At 42.7% G+C, this 19,819-nt stretch overlaps 1 protein-coding gene across 3 annotated transcripts in view; it reads right to left on the bottom strand.

The window, feature by feature from the left end:
• crtc1a (CREB regulated transcription coactivator 1a) overlaps nucleotides 1–11,306 on the bottom strand; it is a 48,808-nt gene extending 37,502 nt beyond the window's left edge. For 2 of the 3 annotated variants that reach the window (XM_028021749.1, XM_028021751.1), the window contains exon 1: nucleotides 10,977–11,303. In XM_028021749.1, the coding sequence (XP_027877550.1) occupies nucleotides 10,977–11,102 (126 nt within the window). In that variant the 5' untranslated portion in view covers nucleotides 11,103–11,303. Of the gene's footprint in view, nucleotides 1–10,976 lie in introns of all 3 variants that reach the window. The other variant, XM_028021750.1, reaches the window with a different exon arrangement.
• Nucleotides 11,307–19,819: the final 8,513 nt, after the last annotated feature.

Raw genomic sequence — 19,819 nt, 5'->3', positions numbered from 1 at the left:
AGCCTTGTGATAGTCATCAGCAGTGGGAGACTTGTCACTGGCCGCCCCATCGAGTACTCTTGCAGTTGCTTCTAGTAGCTCTTGAAAGGTGTTAAACTGCTGCATGTCAGGAAGAGTCGGTTGGGGTGAGCTAGTTAGACCACAGAATACTGGGCTCCTCAACTCCTCTGTTTCCTCGATAAAGTGGTCAGTTGGTGATTCAGGCCACTGATCAGATGCCTGCAGGAGGAAGGATGGTCCATGAGTCCAACGACTTTTTTCAGTCAGTTGGGCTAATGTTTTCCCTCTGGTGATATCATCTGCTGGGTTGGAGGCAGAATCAATGTAATGCCAGGATTTGATATCTGATAATTCCTGTATCTCTGCAACCCTTGTACCTACAAACACTTTATATCTGCAGGAATTGGATTTGAGCCAGTTGAGTACGGTGGTGGAATCAGTCCAGTATACCACTTTTTGGATCTTGATGGTGAGTTCTTTCAGCAGCACTGAAGCTAACTGTGCTCCAGTTAGAGCACCACATAACTCGAGTCGAGGTATCGATAGTTGCTTCTTTGGGGCAACTCTGGATCTGGCAGCTAAGAATGCAACTTGTATCTTTCCATCCCCGTTATCACTACGCAGGTACGCCACTGATCCATAAGCACGTTCAGATGCGTCACAAAACACATGGATGGTCTGACTGATGGTACTACGATCTGTGTTGTGGTCAGTGTAGCATCTGGGTAAAGTGATCTGGGACAACTGGGGAAGCTCTTCCTCCCATGACTTCCAAGCTTGGAGCAGATCTTCAGGGAGATTGGGATCATCCCAACCTCTCTTCTTGTCCCAAAGTCGCTGTACAATGATCTTAGCTCTGGTCGTATATGGAATAATGTATCCCAGAGGATCGTATTGTTGGGCAAGAAGACGATAGATGTTGCGCATAGTTGGTTCAAGACAGTCACGGTTGTGCTGCTTATAGCAGAGTGTGTCTGACTTACACTGCCACAACAGTCCAAGTGTACGTTCTTGAGGGTTAGCTGTTTGTTGTGTGAACCAAAGTGTGCTGCTCTCTGACCTTAATTCTTTGGGTAGGTGTTTGATGACAGCAGGAACATTGCTGGCCCATTCTCTGAGCTCAAATCCACCTTCCATGAGTACTGTGTGCAGTCGATTCACCAGCTGCTTGGCCTGGTTCTCTGACTGAAGACTCTGCAGACAGTTATCAACATAGAAACAACGTTCTACTGATTGGCGGGCATCCTCCTCTGGTGCTGTGTGTTTTTGGACATGACTTTGTAATGCAAAGACGGCGCAACATGGACTGCACGTTGTACCGAAAGGGAGCACTTGCCACTCATAGATGGTAGGTTCCTGGTCCACTTTAACATCTCTCCACAGGAAACGAAGGAAGGGTTTATCCTCATCCAACAGGCGTACCTGATGAAACATTCCCTTCACATCACTGCTGATAGCCACGGGGTGCTCTCGGAACCTAAGGAGGACTCCCAGAAGACTGGCTCCAAGTGTGGGCCCAGGAAGAAGGTGATCATTGATGCTCTGCTCATTAAAGATGAAAGAGCAATTGAAGACTATTCTGTACTTCCCATTGTGTTGAACAATGTGGTGTGGAATGAACCATGAATAGTTGCTCTCCTTTGCCTTAGTTGGGGTTATGGCTTTGACGTAACCAGCATCAATGAGCTTGTGGATTTCTCTAGAGTAAATGGTGGCTTTTTCCGGGTCTTTTACTAGCCGTTTCTCTGTCCCACGCAGCTGTGGTAAGACAGCTTCTTTAGGTGAAAGGAGTGGTGGGAAGTCCCGTTTCCATAACAATGGTGTCGCATACCTGTTCACACCATCGACCATTACTCTTTTGGTCTTATCTTCCAGTATGCGGACTGCCTCCAAATCTTCTCTTGACCTGGTAGTCAACCGTTCACTCCTGTATGGCAGCGTATCTAGCAGCCACAACTTTTCCACATGACTTAGAAGCTCTGCTTCCGGTGGATTGCACTTAGTGAAGAGGCACTGTTGTGGAGACAGTTGATGGCATAACAGACTTGTGGGGTCTTGTAAAGTCCATCCTAACCTCGTACGAACTGCTGCAGGTCCACCTGGTGGACCGAGACGTACTGGTTCCACTGGTGTAACTAGATGTGGGTAATCTGACCCTATCAGCAGCAATGGCTGGGCACCTTTAATGGATGGCAGCGGAATGTCTCTGAGATGGCGATACTTTTCCTGCAGAACTTCAACTGGGTAGGTATGGCAGGCTAAGTTTAGCTGTTTGGCCGTGAAAGCTTTGTTGACCTGGTATGACTTACTAGGCTGTGAAGCTGGAGCAACTGAGAAGGAGACAGTGGCACCGTTGATGGTGCAGACTTCTTGCCGGACGGTACGAAGTGTGAGATCTTCAGGCTTCCCTTGAAGGCCCAGGCTAAGAGCAGCATCATATAGGAGTATTGTGCGCTCTGATCCATCATCCAGTATTGCGTAGGTCTCTAGTACCTTTGGACCGCTCTGGAGTATGACACGACACAACTTGAGTAACACTTGGTTGCTTCTAACTGGCCGATCAACGTACAGTGTCTCTGAAACAGAACTCACTAGGCATGTGGTCGGCTGAGGTGGTTGAGGTTCGACAGGTGCTGTGCTTATTTGGCTGGTGTTAACCTCGTGCAGGATATCCAAATGCTTCCTTTCACATTGTTTGCACTTGGCTTTGAGATTGCACCTGGCAGCCTGATGTTCCCGACCGCAGCGCCAGCATCGTCTGTTTGCTTTAATCCACTCTGTCCTCTGCTCTACTGACAGGATTTTGAAGTTGCTGCACTGGTTCAAATAATGAAGCTCTGTATCGCAGAAGGGACAGTATTTCTTTGGTTTGTCCTGAGAGATCTCTCTCACAGCTGAAGTCCTATCTGATTTCATCTTTGACTGAGGAGACTGACTGCCAAGTAGAATCGCTGTAGATCTTTGTGACTTGTAGTCAGGACGTCGGCTCTTGGGTGGAGCTTGTGTCTCTCTATTGGAGGTACTGCTGTATTGATCACCACTAACTTGAACTCGTACTTCATACTCAAGCCAGTCGGCCAGATCAAGCAAGGTTGGAACTGGAGTATGAACAGGGTTCACAAATCTATGAAAGTGTGCTCTTAGGTCATGTGGCAACTTCACTAGGAGACGAGAGACATGTGATGCACATCTCAGTTCTGTCCATCCTTGGCTTCCAAGTTGCTGCAGCATTCCTACTAAGGCTCGAACTTGAAGGGCAAAAGACTTAAATGCTTTAATGTCCCCAGGTCTGATATTAGGTCCATCCATTAAATCAGAAATCCTCTTCAGCGCCAGCTGCTGCGGTTGACCATACATCTCAGTGAGCGCTCTTATGGTGTCCGTAAATGGGAGTGGACTGTTACTGTATGAGTCGGCTATAAGTAGCGCCTCTTCACATTTGAGATGATCTGTCAGTATTTGAAACTTAAAATGCTCTGGAGCGTCATATGGGAGTAAGTTGTCGAGGGCTAGTTTCAATCTGGCAAACTCACGAGGGTCCTCGGACTTGAAGTAAGGGATAGTCGGTTTGGGACCATGGTAATACTCTAGCGCTGAGGATTTACCAAAGGAAGGATCTGGATGGGGGGAATGTTGGTGGTCAGATGAGTATCTGCCTCCCCGACTTCTCTCTCTGTCACATTCATAAAGTGTTGCATGGTAATCATCATGGTGATCCCTGTAATCAGAAGATTGTCTCCTCTCTGCTCCATAGTAGCGGCTATCATGGCGAGCACTTGGACTACTTGGTCGGTTGGGCCTCATTGGGCCATATTCGTCACCGTGGTCTGGGTGACTTGACTTGAATGGAGAGACACTATAATAGTGGTGAGATCTGTCATCATGGTGATAGGGCTCATTATAGCGGTCGTAATCATCCTCATAGTTGGGATAATACTTGACATCAGAGTTGGATGCTGCTTTAAAATGTGGCCTTTTGCTATCACATGATTTATCACAAGCTTTACGGTGTGATTTACACTCTCTTTGATGTGACGACTCTGGTTCCATGCGATCATCAGTATTGAAATCCATAGGCTTGGCTTGGGAGAAGGGAGATGAGCTTCGAGATGTTACAGGAGAAATGTCATCTTTGCTGAGTAATCCCACTTCCTGCAGACAGCAATCCAGGTCCTCAATGGGGTCACGTCGGTGGCTTTGTGGAGTTGGAGGAACATCATTAATCACCGAGGGGGCACTTACTGCCTGACGTGGGCCTGTGTGGCCACTATATGGCGTCGGCTTGCTAGTAGGTGCTGGTGTAGTAGATGTGTCCTCTTCTCTACGCTTGGACTGTGACTGAGGTTTTGATGCCTGTCCAGGAGATTGTTGGATTGTAAGATGCTGGACCTCTCTGCGTAGTTGGTCGCTTTCCTCTCTCATGCTTTGAAGATATCTGAGCATTTCAGATGAAGATGGCTGCTCCTCCTCAGTAATGTGGTGCCTTGGTGTATAGCTGACCTCATAATTCTGGAGATATGATGGTATATGCTTCGATCTTTGTGGGCGGTTTACATCTCTCCAATGTCTCTCATGTGGCCTTGACATATTGACTGTAGTGGTTGCTTAATCCGGCTCGAAGGACCAAAATTGTAATGAAGACTGAAGCTGGTTCAGTTGTGGATAAACAATCACTCCAGGGTGTCGGGTTAGAACAGCTGATATATATGTTCAGGTGAGTTAGTGAAAGAAGAGAATGTCCAAGTCCAGAATTGAGCTTTACTTAGTTTTAATTAGCTCGGGAGGTTCAGCCATACATATAAGGGCACTTGTGTGTGTGTGGCGTGTGTGTGTGTGTGTGGTTTCCTATAAAGATAAACAAATACAAATTATGAGAATTTGTCTGTAAACCCTTTCACAATAAACCTAATTTCCACAAATGAATAAATGTATTAATGTCTGACTATGAGAATGTAAATAATAATTATACATAAATAGTAATAATAAACCCTGCAAATAATAGTGTCACACGATAAACATACAAGAGAAATAACGCATTTCAATTGCAAATGGTAACACAAATAACAGCTGCAACTAATTAAAGCCCTAACTCTTTTTGAACTAGTATTGACTCAGTCAGAGCTTGTGACCAGGAGTTATTAAGAGCTGCCACCGGTACTCTACTTAAGTCTGAGTGTAATGTCTTCATACTAATACATAAATATCTCTGATCTAAATTGTATTGTATCTCTGGCTGTATGCTAAGGTTCGCTGTCACGCTTGAAGGTGAACATCCAGCCACATCTAAAGTCTGCTGCAGCCACTAGCTCCCTCCATCCAACCTTTAGCTCCATCCAGCTTTGCATCTGAAGAACTACATAACATACATGTTATATGGGGAGAATAGTGAAGTAACTGAACAGCGTTTTGCATGTGGAGCATAAAGTTCAGTTTTAATTTCATTTGCCCGGAGCGCCTCCCTCTTTCCACAAGTTTGCTGTGTCCCCTACAGGCTTGTGGCTAACTTCGTATGGCTTTCTTTCAAGGATTTAGTAATCTTGCCACTTTTCCACAAAGGCCAGATTTGCCAGCTTAGTATTTTCTGCACTTATTATTGAATACAGAATCACTTCACGCCATATATGAAGATCTTGAATGCAATAAATGTTGGATAATTAACCCATTTAATCTCAAATTTTTTCCTGCAAAATAAGTGCATGCATTTCAATCCTTGGACCTCCCTAACACATGATATTTATGAATTATTAATTTTTGATGTTGGTTATGTTTATACTTGGCAACAATTGTTGCCGGTGGGAAACTGCATACTCTATATTACACAAATATGGCCCATTTACACATATATAAAGATATGAAAACTCATGACATGCATAACCTATTATGACAAAGAATGGCTACAAGAGTGTTCAGAAATATTTTAGATACATAAAGATTCAATGCCACATCCAGCAGATGTCATTGTCTCAATGTGCCGAGTGACCTTTGACCTCATTTAGTTATTTCATCAATGAGGCAAAGTCAGATGAAAATGTTAGTATGAGGAAATGTGCATCTGGGAGGAAATTCTCCCTATTCTACCAGACCAAGAACTACACCTTGGCTCTGTCCTAAAGTAGCTTCAGACATGGCATAGTCTTGTATTGGTCATTCAGTGCACAGAGTACACTTTGTGGCCGTTTCGGGGGTGAAATAGGGGAGGGGTTCAGCTGTGGGAACGACAGTGATGTAGAAGACATCATTTTGAGGTTCCTTCAGGTCTAGAAGATCTAAAATATCTGATAGTTTTAAGCTGTGTGGGAACAGCAAGACAGAATAAACAGCAAAGCTATGGACTCATATATACTGAATTACGCTATGTATTATGCTAGCGGCAATAATTATTGCCATGCTTACATTCACTCTTATGATCACAAGATGAATGAAGGGATACAATTTTTTATATATCAGTAGAAGACACTTGAAAGAACATATGTTCAAAATATTTTATTTATTTAAATATTTTACTGACTTCCTTTTGTACAAGTTTGCAACAGACATTTACCTCCAGGGTCACAGGCGGGAAGTAAAGAGGTCTGGTCATGTGACCTTTCACACTAAATACATGAAATTGATACTGCTTTGAGTAGACACACTATTATTTTATTTTAAAACTTAAATTAGCTGCCAAAAGTCAAAACAATTATTTTAGAGCTTCCAGAAGTTAGAGAAAATGTCTGGCAACAATTGTTGCTGGTGGGATTAAACGGGTTAAGCATGTAGCCATTGAGTGTAAGAAGAAACACCATGTTTGAGACTATTTTTAATATTTTGTGACCCCAGTTGTTTAATGCAGCATAAAAAGTTTTAGAGGGTAAAGAGATAAAATAAAGCCTGTAGTTGTTGAGAAGAAAATAATAATCAATTTTTGAAAGTAGCTTCTTAGACTACTCATTATCTGGGGTTGTACAAAAGACTGTTAATTATTTGTTTTCAGCCCTCTAGTTTAGGTTTTCTTCTTTCTTTAGGTATTTTAGGTGCAGTATTTTATTTCTGCCACTGGGTGGCTTCATGTTCAATTTTGTTACAGCTTGTTTATGGATCTGAGTAGAGTGTTACGGTTCTCAAGGCTGACTCCGTTCATAACCTCTTTCTATTGTGTGCGTCCATTGAATGTAAGTAATATTGTTGTTGATTTAGTTTGGTTTCGTAAATGTCTAAGAGCTGTAGTTGTGCTTTGTCCCGTTGAGTATTATAGTCGTTTGCTGTATTTTACTTGTATTGTTGAGAACTAAAGTTAGCCGTTTAGCATTAAGCTATTAAGCTCGGTTAAAGTTGTCAGGTCTAAATACCTATTAGAGACAATTTTAAACAAACACAGGAAAGACAAGAGAGTTAGATTCTTTGTTTCTCGCGAGGAGAACGGACAGAGATGTGCTTTCAGTTACAAATCTCCTACCGCTCTGAAAAACACATCTCCCGCTCCTCTGTTTTATTGATTTTAGGAACCCTATCACAGAGAGCACTGCAACTCTGAAAGGGTGGGGTCAAAGCATTTTAGTTGCAGTGCTAAATAACAATCACTAACTAAACACATGTTATCTACAATCTAAATCCTTCCTGCTCCAGACACGGCGTCGAATGGGACACGTTGTATAGCTTCAAAGCCTCCAAGCACAGCGTCGAATGGGACACGTTGTATAGCTTCAAAGCAACGGCTTTGTATCACAAAGAACAAAGCAGAGTTTCCTCCAGGGTTGTAAAACTCAGCTTGGAACAACTAACACTTCCATTAAACAGGGAGTCCTGCTGAGAATATCTGTCACCTCCCTCTTCCAAGGAGGGATTAGGAAGAAATCAGAATTAATGAACACACAGAAACATTATCTAAATGTAACTACAAGGCTACATAATACAACAAATATTTGATAATACTAAAAATACAATTTATCCAACAAAAGTTCAGCCTCCAGGTGTTCAAAGGTGGTAGAGACGTATCCAAAAGACTTGCAGATGGTTCTACCACATATTGATTTATGTTGGTTACAAGTGCATTGCCTGTCACATAAAATCCCTACAAAGTACAATGGAATTTTTGGTTGTCACAGGACATGCAGTGAAAAGGTTCTAGGGGTGTGAATACTTTTGAGAGGTACTTCCATCCATACCTTCATTCCAAGTCTGTTGATGGTTAGATGTACAGTTGCAAAATGTACACCTGCAGCTCTGTCTGCAGAGCTGTCTCTTTCCTTTCTCTCAGAACGGGAAGGGACATGCCTTTAACTTACAGCTCATAGAAACCCATTGCTCACTGTTGGCAGGGTAGAAAATCTAATAAGAACAATTACTAGAGCTGCAGCACAAGTGGACTTTTATAAGCATCTGATCCCAGGGTTAGTTTCACTGTATTTGAACATGTATAGGTGGTCAGGACTGGACCCATGATGGGAGAGATGATCACAGTTGCCATCTTAAAGTGAAAGTGGATGTGAAAGAAACTCTGCTAGAGATGTCGTTTTACTGTTTCATGAAATATATGTTTATTCCAATGTTTTTCTGACTGCATAATAACATTTTGATTACAGCAGCTGATCTGACCTGGGTCCCTCTCTTCATCCTCCTTTGATGACAAGTTCCCCTGAATTGCTAATTCTGCCTGTTTCTCTGGCTGTGCCCCTGAAGCTGCAGTACAGCTTGTGGTGGCAATAGCAAACATCAGGGTTATTTTTGCGCATTTTGCTGCATCCATTTGCAGACCTTTTTTAATAAACTTGTTTTTTTAATAAACCATTTTTCTTACAGCTTTTCTACATCTCGTCTGTGCTTTTTCTGTTTTTGTGGTGCCGCGCACTTTTCTCCAAGTCCGGCCAGCTCAAATTTAATCTAATAACTTTGGTCAAAAGGGACGGGAGGGTCGGGCAGAAGTGCTGAGAGATTTCATCGGATTGGCCCAATGTCCTTCAAGAAAATTCACCAATGGTCCATCGATGTAAACAAAAACTACTTACAAAAACCTTTTTTTTATTAAATTATGACAGCCCCAGGCTAGCCCATAAATGTGTGTCAGCCCACCGGGCTTCAGAGCTTTTTCCTTACATAGCAGCCCTGCCCCAGGACTCTCCCACTCAACTCCAGACTAACCAGCAGCAATTAGCAAACAACTGGTGGGACTGAGCATTTGCTGAGCTCATTAAAATATTGTAAAGGGTTAACAGAGGAGCCATGTTGTGATGACTTCCTGAAGGTGGAGTTTCAGAAAGAGCAGGAGTTTTTAAAGAGACAGAGGCCTAATTTCAAGGTTATGAAGTCAAATTTCTCTTAAGTCATGTTTTACATATATAGCATTTTTATGACAACCGAAGTTAACATAGTTACTAGATTGTGCTATAACATGGCTGATAAATACATAATACTGTCCCTTTAAGGCCCTGTCTATATAAAGACGATTTTCAGTGAAACTGTAACCTTTTTGTTGCAATCCAGCAGCTCATTTCTACATTTCCAGCAATCACAGCTGCAGGTCAAAAACATATGTGCATTGTGGTGACATGCTAAAATCACAGTGCCATGTAGTGGTCTGGCATGACAACTACAGAGGATTCAAGGTGTTAAGGCAGTTCCGCCTGAAGGTGAAACTTTTCCCCAATCCACATCTGGAAAGACCAGCAGCTTCCAGATGGCAGTCTCATGTAAATGTAGTCTAAAACCATAACATGACAGGGAAAATCAAAGTGAGAAACCCTCAATAGGAGCCCGCAGGTCTGTATGGCACAGACCAAAGGGAACATTTGTTTGAGCTGAATTAAATACAGACCAAAATGTTTGCCCTACTTTAACATTTGCAGCTGTCCATTTTGTTTTCTGTTACATGGAAAACATGTCTTCCATTTGAAAGAAGCAAATCACTCCTCATCTAAATAATTTATTTTTATGGATAAAAACTATGATTAAGAGTGATCTACAAATGCTTAGTTTGTTTACACACTAAGATAAAGTTTGACAAATTGAACGCTATGCTAACAGTGTGTCATATATCAACTGAGCAACAATCACATTTTTATCCATACTCTGTTTGTAAGTAGATCTGCTGAAAGTCGGCCCCCAAATTAATTTCTCCTTAGGGCCACACATAACCTTGGACTGCTCCTGGGATGAAATCTAATTGCTAAACGTATCAAATCAAATTTCTGTTAACACGCCATTCTATCTCCAGCAATAAAATAGAAAAATATCCACCTGTTAACAGACGTAGTAATGAGCAGCGTCTCCTCTGGTCTTTAACCTGACCTGGCTGGCTGCAGTCTCATGACATTTCCACTATAACAGCAATCAGGACCCAGCTTCCACTCAGCAGCTGTAGCCCAGCTTTTCTCCGTTGGATTTGTGCTGTGTGGCTTAAATTTCACGTAATCTCACGGCTTTTATATTTGACATACATGCCACTCATGCATCGGTGTACAGGGGCCTGGGACTAGTTCCCTAAGCCGCGTTCATGCACGTGCACAGCCCGTGTCACTGGCACCCATGCAAGCGATGGAAATAAATGCAAATCATTGACTTCAGCAAACATGTGCATGTAGGTTCTGGTTCGTATGTATCAGAGCCTCAGAAAGCACTATACGAGGAGGGGAGGACACGGCAGCGCCTGGGCGCGCGCTGTCAAACAGGCATGCACGCCCCTCCGCTTTGCACTCCCGCAAAGCTAAATATTACAATAACTGTTTTCATATTAGAGACCGTACAGTCCATATTATCCCTGCATGACGGATATCTGCTGCCTGCTCCGTCTGCAGTGAGCTGAGGGAGAGCAGGGCTCCAGCTGGCAGTGAATGTCGTTTGTTATTGTTTACCATTGCTGGCCAGGCTGTGTGCTGCCTACCTGCCTGCCTGCCTGCTGCCTGCCTGCCTGCCTGCCGCCGCGCTCTGCAACCCACATCTGACAGCTCGCTACAAACAAACCGGACAGAGGAAGGAGAAAGGCCAGAAAGCGATGTCCTCACCCTGGCTGCCCGCGTTATGCTCAGGTCCTTCATCACTTCTTCAAATGCTGCTGTCTCCTCTGCCTGCTTCTGATTATGTAAAGCGATTTTCTCGCTAAATTTCCGCGGATTGTTCGAAGTCGCCATGTTTCGCTCTTCTGCTCCGTTTTCTCTACAGTGGTCAAGTTACACGGAGTGCTGACGTCCAGCTTCCGGTCAGGGATTTTAAGCGAACCAAAAAATAATCAAACACAGCCTTATTTTATTGTACTTTCCCCCACCCCCCTTTCTCCAATATCATTGGAGTCATTTAATATATTGAGAACGTACGTAGTGCCATAGTGTAGAATTACAGTGTAGCATATATTGTAATTTACTATGAAATTACACTATGCAGGTACACTGTAGTATATTAATGAAATAGTATACTTGAACACAACGATTAATGATACAGAATACCATTATTCAGTTCGATTAAGCTATACTGAACTACACTGTTCTAAACTACCTTATATTTACAGATAATAACATGTGCTGTACATAATACAACGGCATAGTATCTATACATTCCGTTTGATGAGGTACACAATTACACTAAATGATAATACGATTGAGGTATATAATATTATTTAGTAGAATATTGTAAAGTAAAATAAATTAGACTACAACACAATACATGTTGGCATAGCTGCTAAGTATGCCGACATACTTAGTTTGGTATAGTATAGCGTAGTGTGGAAGTACAAAAACTTCCGTGTGTCAATTTATATTAGAAGAGATAACAAAATTTAGTGCATATAACATACTAGCATACTATAGTATATTGTAGTGTAGCATAATATAGTATAAAGCATAACATATATTATAGTATTGCACATCATATCATAGTATAGTATTTAATAGTTTAGCATAGCATACTATAGTATACTGTCATAATATATTATGCTGTAGTATAGTATAGCACAATATAGTACATTATTGAACAGTGTATGGCACAGCACTGCATAGTACAGCAGAGTATAACATAGTATAGTATAGCATAGCACAGTATAGTATAGTGTAGCACAGCACAACATAGTATAGTATAGCATAGCATAGTTTGTTACAGTATAGTGCAGCATAGTGTAATATGGTATGGTATAGTATAGTATAGTATAGTATAGTATAGTATAGTATAGTATGGCACAGCGTAGTATAGTATTGCATAGTCTAGCCTGGTATAGTTTGACATAGTATAATATGGTACAGTCTAGTATAGCTTGGTATAGTATTGCATAGCATAGTGTGGTATAACATAGCGTAGCATAGTAAAGCACAGTATAGCATAGCGTAGTGTGGTGTTGTGTGGCGTGATATAGTATAGTATTGTATAGTATAGCATAATATAGTATAGCATAACATAATATATAGTGCAGTGCAGTGGTATAGTACAGTGCAGCATTCTATTATACTGAAGCAACATAGCAGAACAACTGCTGCTTCAGAGATGGGTTCCCGGCATAGCCAATAATGAGACTACCAAACACAGTCCCAATTCTAGTACCAGATCCAGCAACTCCAACTGTGGCCGCTCCTGCTCCAATAAACTTGGCTGCAGTGTCAATATAGTAGTAGTACAGCATAGAATAGTTTAGGATAGTATAGTGCAGCAAAGCACAATATAGTATGGTATAGTATAGTATAGCATAACAAGGCATAGTATAGTATTGAATGACACAGTGTTGTGTAGTATGGCATAGTCTAGTCTAGTATGGGTGTTGCATGATACGGTATAGTTTAGTATAGCCTGGTATAGTATAGTATAGTATAGTATAGTATAGTATAGTATAGCATAGCATAGCATGGTATAGTGTAGTATAGTATAGTATGGTATAGTCTGGCGACAAGGAGGCACTGAGGACAGTGAGAGCCAACTTGAACCGTGCTATCGGTTAGCAAAGCGCTGTGTCCAGGCACTCTGCCTGGACACAGCCGATGTGTTGAAGACTCTGAAAAGAGTCAACCCACGGAAGGCCCCAGGCCCCGACAACATACCTGGGCGGGTGTTCAGGGAATGCGCAGGTCAGCTGGCTGGTGTCCTAACAGACATTTTTAACACCTCGCTGGACCAAGCCACAGTGCCAGCCTGTCTCAAAACTGCCTCCATCATTCCGGTGCCAAAGAAACCTCAAGTCACCTCTTTCAACGATTACCGGCCTGTGGCACTGACTCCCATCATGATGAAGTGCTTTGAAAGGCTGGTAAAAGAACACATCGTCTCCAGACTCCCCCCCACATTCGACCAGTTCCAGTTTGCCTACCGCCGAAACCGCTCCACTGAGGACGCTATCTCCTCCGCCCTACACCTGAGCCTGGCTCACCTGGAGGAGAAGAACACTCATGTGCGGATGTTGTTCCTGGACTTCAGCTCAGCGTTCAACACAATCATCCCACAGCATCTGGCAGAAAAACTGGGACACCTGGGCTTCAGCACCCCCCTGCGCAACTGGCTGCTAGACTTCCTCACCGACAGACCTCAGTCAGTCCGGATCGGACAACACACCTCCGATGTCTTCACCCTCAACACAGGCTCCCCTCAGGGCTGCATCCTGAGCCCTCTGCTGTTCACTCTGATGACACACGACTGCGTCCCCAGGTTCGCCACCAACCACATCGTGAAGTTCGCGGACGACACAATGGTGGTGGGCCTCATCAGAGACGACAACGACCTGGACTACAGAGAGGAGGTGGAGCAGCTGGTGGACTGGTGCAGAGACAACAGCCTGATCCTGAACATTGACAAGAAGAAGGAGATGATCGTCGACTTCAGGAAGAACCGGCCCAGCCACGCTCCACTGCTCATCAACAGCTCGGCTGGGGAGGTGGTCAGCAGCACCAAATTCCTGGGGGTGCACAACACAAACGACCTCACCTGGACTGGGAACAACACGTCTCTGGTCAAGAGGGCACAGAAACGCTTGTATTTCCTGCGGAGGATGAGAAGAGCACACCTGCCCCCGCCCATCCTCAAGACGTTCTACAGAAGCACCATAGAGAGCATTCAGACCAGCTGCCTCTCTGTGTGGTGTGGAGGCTGCAGCGCCTCCGACTGGAAGAACGTGAGGAGAGTGGTGCGGACAGCAGAGAGGATCAACGGGGCCCCCCTTCCCTCCATTCAGGACATTTCATCCCAGCGCTGCGTGTCCCGAGGCCGAAACATCATCAGTGACCCCTCACACCCCCACCATGGACTGTTCTCCTTGCTGCCCTCTGGAAAGAGGCTCCGCAGCATCCGGTGCAGGTCCACCAGGTTCCGAAACAGCTTTTTCCCACTTGCCATCAGACTGCTGAACTCTTAACTGGACTGCACTCAAAAACTGGTCTCCACTTCATACCTTACACATGTACATAGCTAAGTAACTTTCATTTTACTGTCAGTCCTGCACTTTATATTTTATATTCATATTTATATTCATATTTTATACTGTATTTTATTTTATTCTGGAGTAACCTCACAACATTGGGACCTCAAAACATTGTCCTGAGCCGTAAGGAACGAAATTTTGTTCTGTTTACACCCCGTGCATGCAAAATGACAATAAAGTCAGTCTAAGTCTAGTCTAAGTCTAAGTCTATAGCATAGTATAGTACACTGCCTGGCCAAAAAAAAGTCGCCACCTGGATTTAACTAAGCAAATAGGTACAAGCCTCCTATTGGATAAGTACTGCATAGACGATTATCTTTCAGCTGGCAACAAGTTATTTAACCCCAGCTGATGCAATGAGTAACTCCTCATTTCTTAAACAACCATGGCAAAAGACACATCCTGTGGTCGTGGAAAAGATGTTAGTCTGTTTAAGAAGGGTCAAATCATTGGCATGCATCAAGCAGAGAAAACATCTAAGGAGATTGCAGAAACTACTAGAATTGGGTTAAGAACTGTCCAACGCATCATTAAAAACTGGAAGGATGGTGAGGAACCATCGTCTTCCAGGAAGAAATGTGGTCGGAAAAAAATCCTGAATGATCGTGATCGGCGATTATTTAAACGTTTGGTCAAATCAAATCGAAGAAAAACAACAGCAGAACTCAGGAGTATGTTTAATTGTGAATGCAAAAGCATTTCCACACGCACAATGCGGTTGGGATTGAACAGCTGTGTAGCCGTAAGAAAACCTCTAATCAGTAAGGCTAACCAGAAAAAAAGGCTTCAGTTTGCTAGGGAGCATAAAGATTGGACTCTGGAGGAATGGAAGAGGGTCATGTGGTCTGATGAGTCCAGATTTACCCTGTTCCAGAGTGATGGGCGCATCAGGGTAAGAAGAGAGGCTGGTGAAGTGATGCACCCATCATGCCTAGTGCCTACTGTACAAGCCTGTGGGGGCAGTGCTATGATCTGGGGTTGCTGCAGTTGGTCAGGTCTAGGTTCAGCAACATTGTGTGCCCAAAGAATGAGGTCAGCTGACTACCTGAATATACTGAATGACCAGGTTATTCCATCAATGGATTTTGTCTTCCCAAATGGAACGGGCATATTCCAAGATGACAATGCCAGGATTCATCGGGCTCACATTGTGAAAGAGTGGTTCAGGGAGCATGAGACATCTTGGCCACCACAGAGTCCAGACCTTAACCCCATTGAGAATCTTTGGGATGTGCTGGAGAAGGCTTTGCGCAGTGGTCAGACTCTCTCGCAACACTGGATGGAAATAAATCTTGTGACACTGCAGAAGCTTATTGAAACAATGCCACAACGAATGCGGGCTGTAATCAAATACAATATTAGAGAGTGTGACCATTTTTTGGTGGCAACTTTTTTTTGGCCAGGCAGTGTATAACATAGCGTGGTGTGATACAGAATAGTATAGCGTAGCACAGTTTAATCTAGTTTTGTATAGCATAGTGTAGTATAGTATAGTGCAGTATAGAGTAGCATAGTGCAGTATTTTATGGTATTGCATGGCACAGTATGGTATAGTATACCATGGTATAGTATGGTATAGTAAAGTATAGTATGGTATAGTATGGTATTGTATTGCATAGTATGATATAGTGTAGTATAGTATGGTATAGTAAAGTATATAGTACAGCATGGTACAGTATGGTATACCATACTGAAATCATTGCACACACTGGGATGATATAATGGAAAATTATGTCACTTTGCTATGACATTACTATTATATAGCATAGCACAGTATAGTGCAAAGTAGTTGGACACACTTTGAGATGATATAATGAAAAAATATACTATATGTAGTAATTATGATATACTACACCATTACTGTGATAGCATTGTTTACTATAGATTAAATGGTAAATTGTTTTATACTTGTATAGCACCTTATCAAGTCCAGAAGACTTCCAGAAGACAAGTCCAAAGCGCTTCACACTACAGTCATTCATCCATTCACACACACACCCACACGCTGGTGGTAGCAAGCTACCAGTGACGTGCGGTCAGGGGAGGCAGGTGAGGCAGTGCCTCACCAGCCATCATGGAAAGAAAGAAAATATATAATCATAAAGTAATTTAAATCGTTATATTCATCCGGTGGTTTGTACTAAAAAATATTTATTTTTCATGTAGCTTCACCAATTTCGATTTTTATTTGTTAAAAATCGCTGAATTTTCTTATTTTCCCATTGAAATGCTTGGAAGCGATGCCGGTGAGGCAGCAGCGAGCTCTGCCTCACCTTGGATTGCGCAACCCCTGGCTCTGCGCTGGCTGCTAAGCGGAGAGAGCATGTTGCTGTACGGCGTCAATAAAATGGTTTAAACAAATTTAATATGTGAACTTATTTCCAATAATTTAGCTTATGTATATAATGTACAGTGCTTTTTGTCACCAACTGTGTTTGTGTAACGTGTTTCGTGTAATGAGCGATTATAAACGGCAGAGAACAGGTTCGAGGTGAGGCAGGCAGTTCTCTTGCCTCATGGCAGGGGGCGCTCAAGATCCCAGACGTTCGTCTTGTTCACTCCTCAACTGCCGAGTAAGTGACAGCGAGCTAGGCTAAACGATTCGGGAAGCAATAGAGATATTGATTTTTTTCCTCTCGCTTATCCCGACTTTCGACATGGATGACTACATTCAAGGAAGGCTTTCTTCTCTGGCAGTAATCTCCATTGAGACAGAGAGACTTTTAAAACTGAAGGAAGATAAGGAGGACTTCTATCGCAAAGTGACGGATGTTTTTGTGCAGAAGGAGCGACGCATGGACTTCATTTATAAGTAAAGGTAAGACAGTAATAACATTTATTTTGTTTTGTTTTTTAAGGAAATGTGTGTTTTGTGAGCTACAGTTTGTATGTGTAAGGATGCAGAAGTGAAACATAACCTGTAAACTGCTGTCAATCTATGCATCTATTTGCAAATCTGATTCTGATGACGTCAGTGCCTCACCAGCTATGAACCTCACCGCACGTCACTGCAAGCTACTGGATAGTAGCCACAGCTGCCCTGTGGCTACTACTCAGTTGTAGTCACAAGGCAGTTGTGGCTACCCTGTGGCTACAGGGCACAGAGGCGAGATTAGTAAAAAAAAATATTGTGCACACTGAGAGGATATAATGAAAAATGATACTATGTAATTATATCCTATAACATCACTACTATAGGATTGTACAGTCTATTGTAATGTGTTGAAAAAGTGTTGTATACACTTTGACATGATCTAATGGAAAAATGTACTACATACATGGTGTACCATTTCTTGGATTCTATTGTTTAGAATGGTGTAAAAATAATTAAAATACTATAATATTTTAGCTGCAGTTCTTGCAGAGTACTTTATCTAGTCAAAAGGATCCCAAAGCGCTTCACACTACTTTCAGTCACTCTCCCATTGACAAGCTACTGGACTGTAGCTGCAGCCACAGCTACCGTGGAACAGACTGACAAGCAAGGCAAGACAATTCAAGGCAAGGCGAGGCAAGGCGGGTGAAGTGTCTGCCCAGGGACACTGAAACTCCTCCCTCCGTAACCACCATGGTCCCCACATAGACCTGCTTTACACAGACAATGGTAGATATTTTTGGTTAATTACTAACAAGTTTATTAAATAAATCAATCTAAAGGAAGGGCCTTTATTGTGACTGCTGTGGCTGCCTGGTTTCCTCTCTGGTTCTGGCTGACTTGACAAATCTTTCCTTGCAGAGGCTCTGCGTGTTCACGTTGCTGCGCGGGGGTGTTGTGGAGGCGCACTGCACATCTGGACTGCGGAAAAACTTCAGACAGGAATCCTGATGTGGTCATTTTGGATGTTCTGCTGCCATTATTATTATTATTATTATTATTATTATTATCATTATTGGTGGAGGATTTTCTCCTGTACTCAGCAATTTCCCAACTCATCAGTTTATGGGATATAAATGTATAGGTCGTAATTACTATATTTACAAGGCTCTGAGTATTTTTTATTATTATTGTTTTTTGTTTTTTTTTTATGAAAGTTGTGTTCAAAAATCCTCCCTGCTTTATTGGACTATTAGTAAACAGAAAACACCTCTGGCTTGTGTTTTGTTGCCTCACAACCTATAATTAATTGTTGTATTTTTCAGCCACTAAAAGCAAAGTGGAGCTGTTTCACCTGCCAATAAGAAGAGTGCACTTTGGTTGTAAAGTTACCATGGTAACACAGCAATAGAAGCAATTTCAGAGGAGGTGGAACAAGGAAGGGGTATGTGTTCCTAATGCTACATCAATGAACGAGCCTCAAGGGGTAAATAGTTACAACCGAGCATGCTAGTGAGGTCCAGTTAAAGACTAAGAGGGAAAGATAAGAAAATGCTACGGCACAAAAAGGGGAAATAAATCAGGTGCATTTTACATCCAAACTGTTCGAAATCTTGCAGTCTTTGAGTGGTCCCAGAACTGCTCTGCATACCAACATATTAGAATGAAATCAGAGGCCATCTGTTAGAAGCTAAAACCCTAAATGGATTATGAAGAGCACAATGGTCTCCAACAACTTAGCAAATATGCAACAGAATGACAGAAAAACAGAAGTGTGATTGAAAGACAGCAGTGAACGCTGTACACAATCCTCAGAGCTGCAATTTCCAAGCTTCTGCCTCACAGAGCATCCCTGCCCCAGAACTACCCCACTCTTCTCCTTCAGACTAGCCAGCAGCAATTAGCAAACACCAGGTAGAACTGCATGTCAGCTGAGCTCAGTATAGGAGCTACTTAAAAGATTTTTAAAAGGCTAATAGAGGAGCCACGTTGGGATGATTTCCTGAAGGCGGAGTTTCAGAAAGAGCAGGAGGTTTTAAAGAGACAGCGGTCCAGTTGCAAAGTTACATTTCTTTCAAGTCATGTTTCATATATTTAGCATTTCTATAACAACTGAAGGTAACATGTGCTGTGCTATGAAATGGCACTATGTGGTTGTAAAACACATAACAGACACTGCCCCGTTAAGTCTTCTCAATAAGACTCTTCCCTGTCTCTGTCTCAGTGCAGTGGTGATAGGCACAAGGCCAAACTCAAACCTGCAGTCATCAAGCAGGCAAAGACAATGGAAGAGTTGATGTTACATCTGATGAAACCACTGGACGTTTGGGGTAATATTTATAGGTCAGACGAGACCAAAGTAGAGCACCATGTCTGGACCAGCAGCACAGACAGCTCAAACACCTGTCAGGGTGGTGGCATAGTGCTGAGGATCTGGGCTACCCTACTGACACCGGGTAGATCATGAACGGCAATAAATACCACAGTATAATACAGTCACATTTAAGGCATTCATACATCCAGTTATGCCAGTTCAGCACAGAAACACACCGGAAATGCAAACATTCACATAAGGGCTTCACAATATTTCCCAAATGTAACATTTCTTGCAATGTCTACACAAAATCAATGTTGCAAAGAACTGT

This window comes from Xiphophorus couchianus, chromosome 6, assembly GCF_001444195.1.
Source record: "Xiphophorus couchianus chromosome 6, X_couchianus-1.0, whole genome shotgun sequence".
Taxonomy (NCBI): Eukaryota; Metazoa; Chordata; class Actinopteri; order Cyprinodontiformes; family Poeciliidae; genus Xiphophorus; species Xiphophorus couchianus.
The sequence above is the reverse complement of the archived record's forward strand: the minus strand, read 5'-3'. Positions and strand labels throughout refer to the sequence as shown.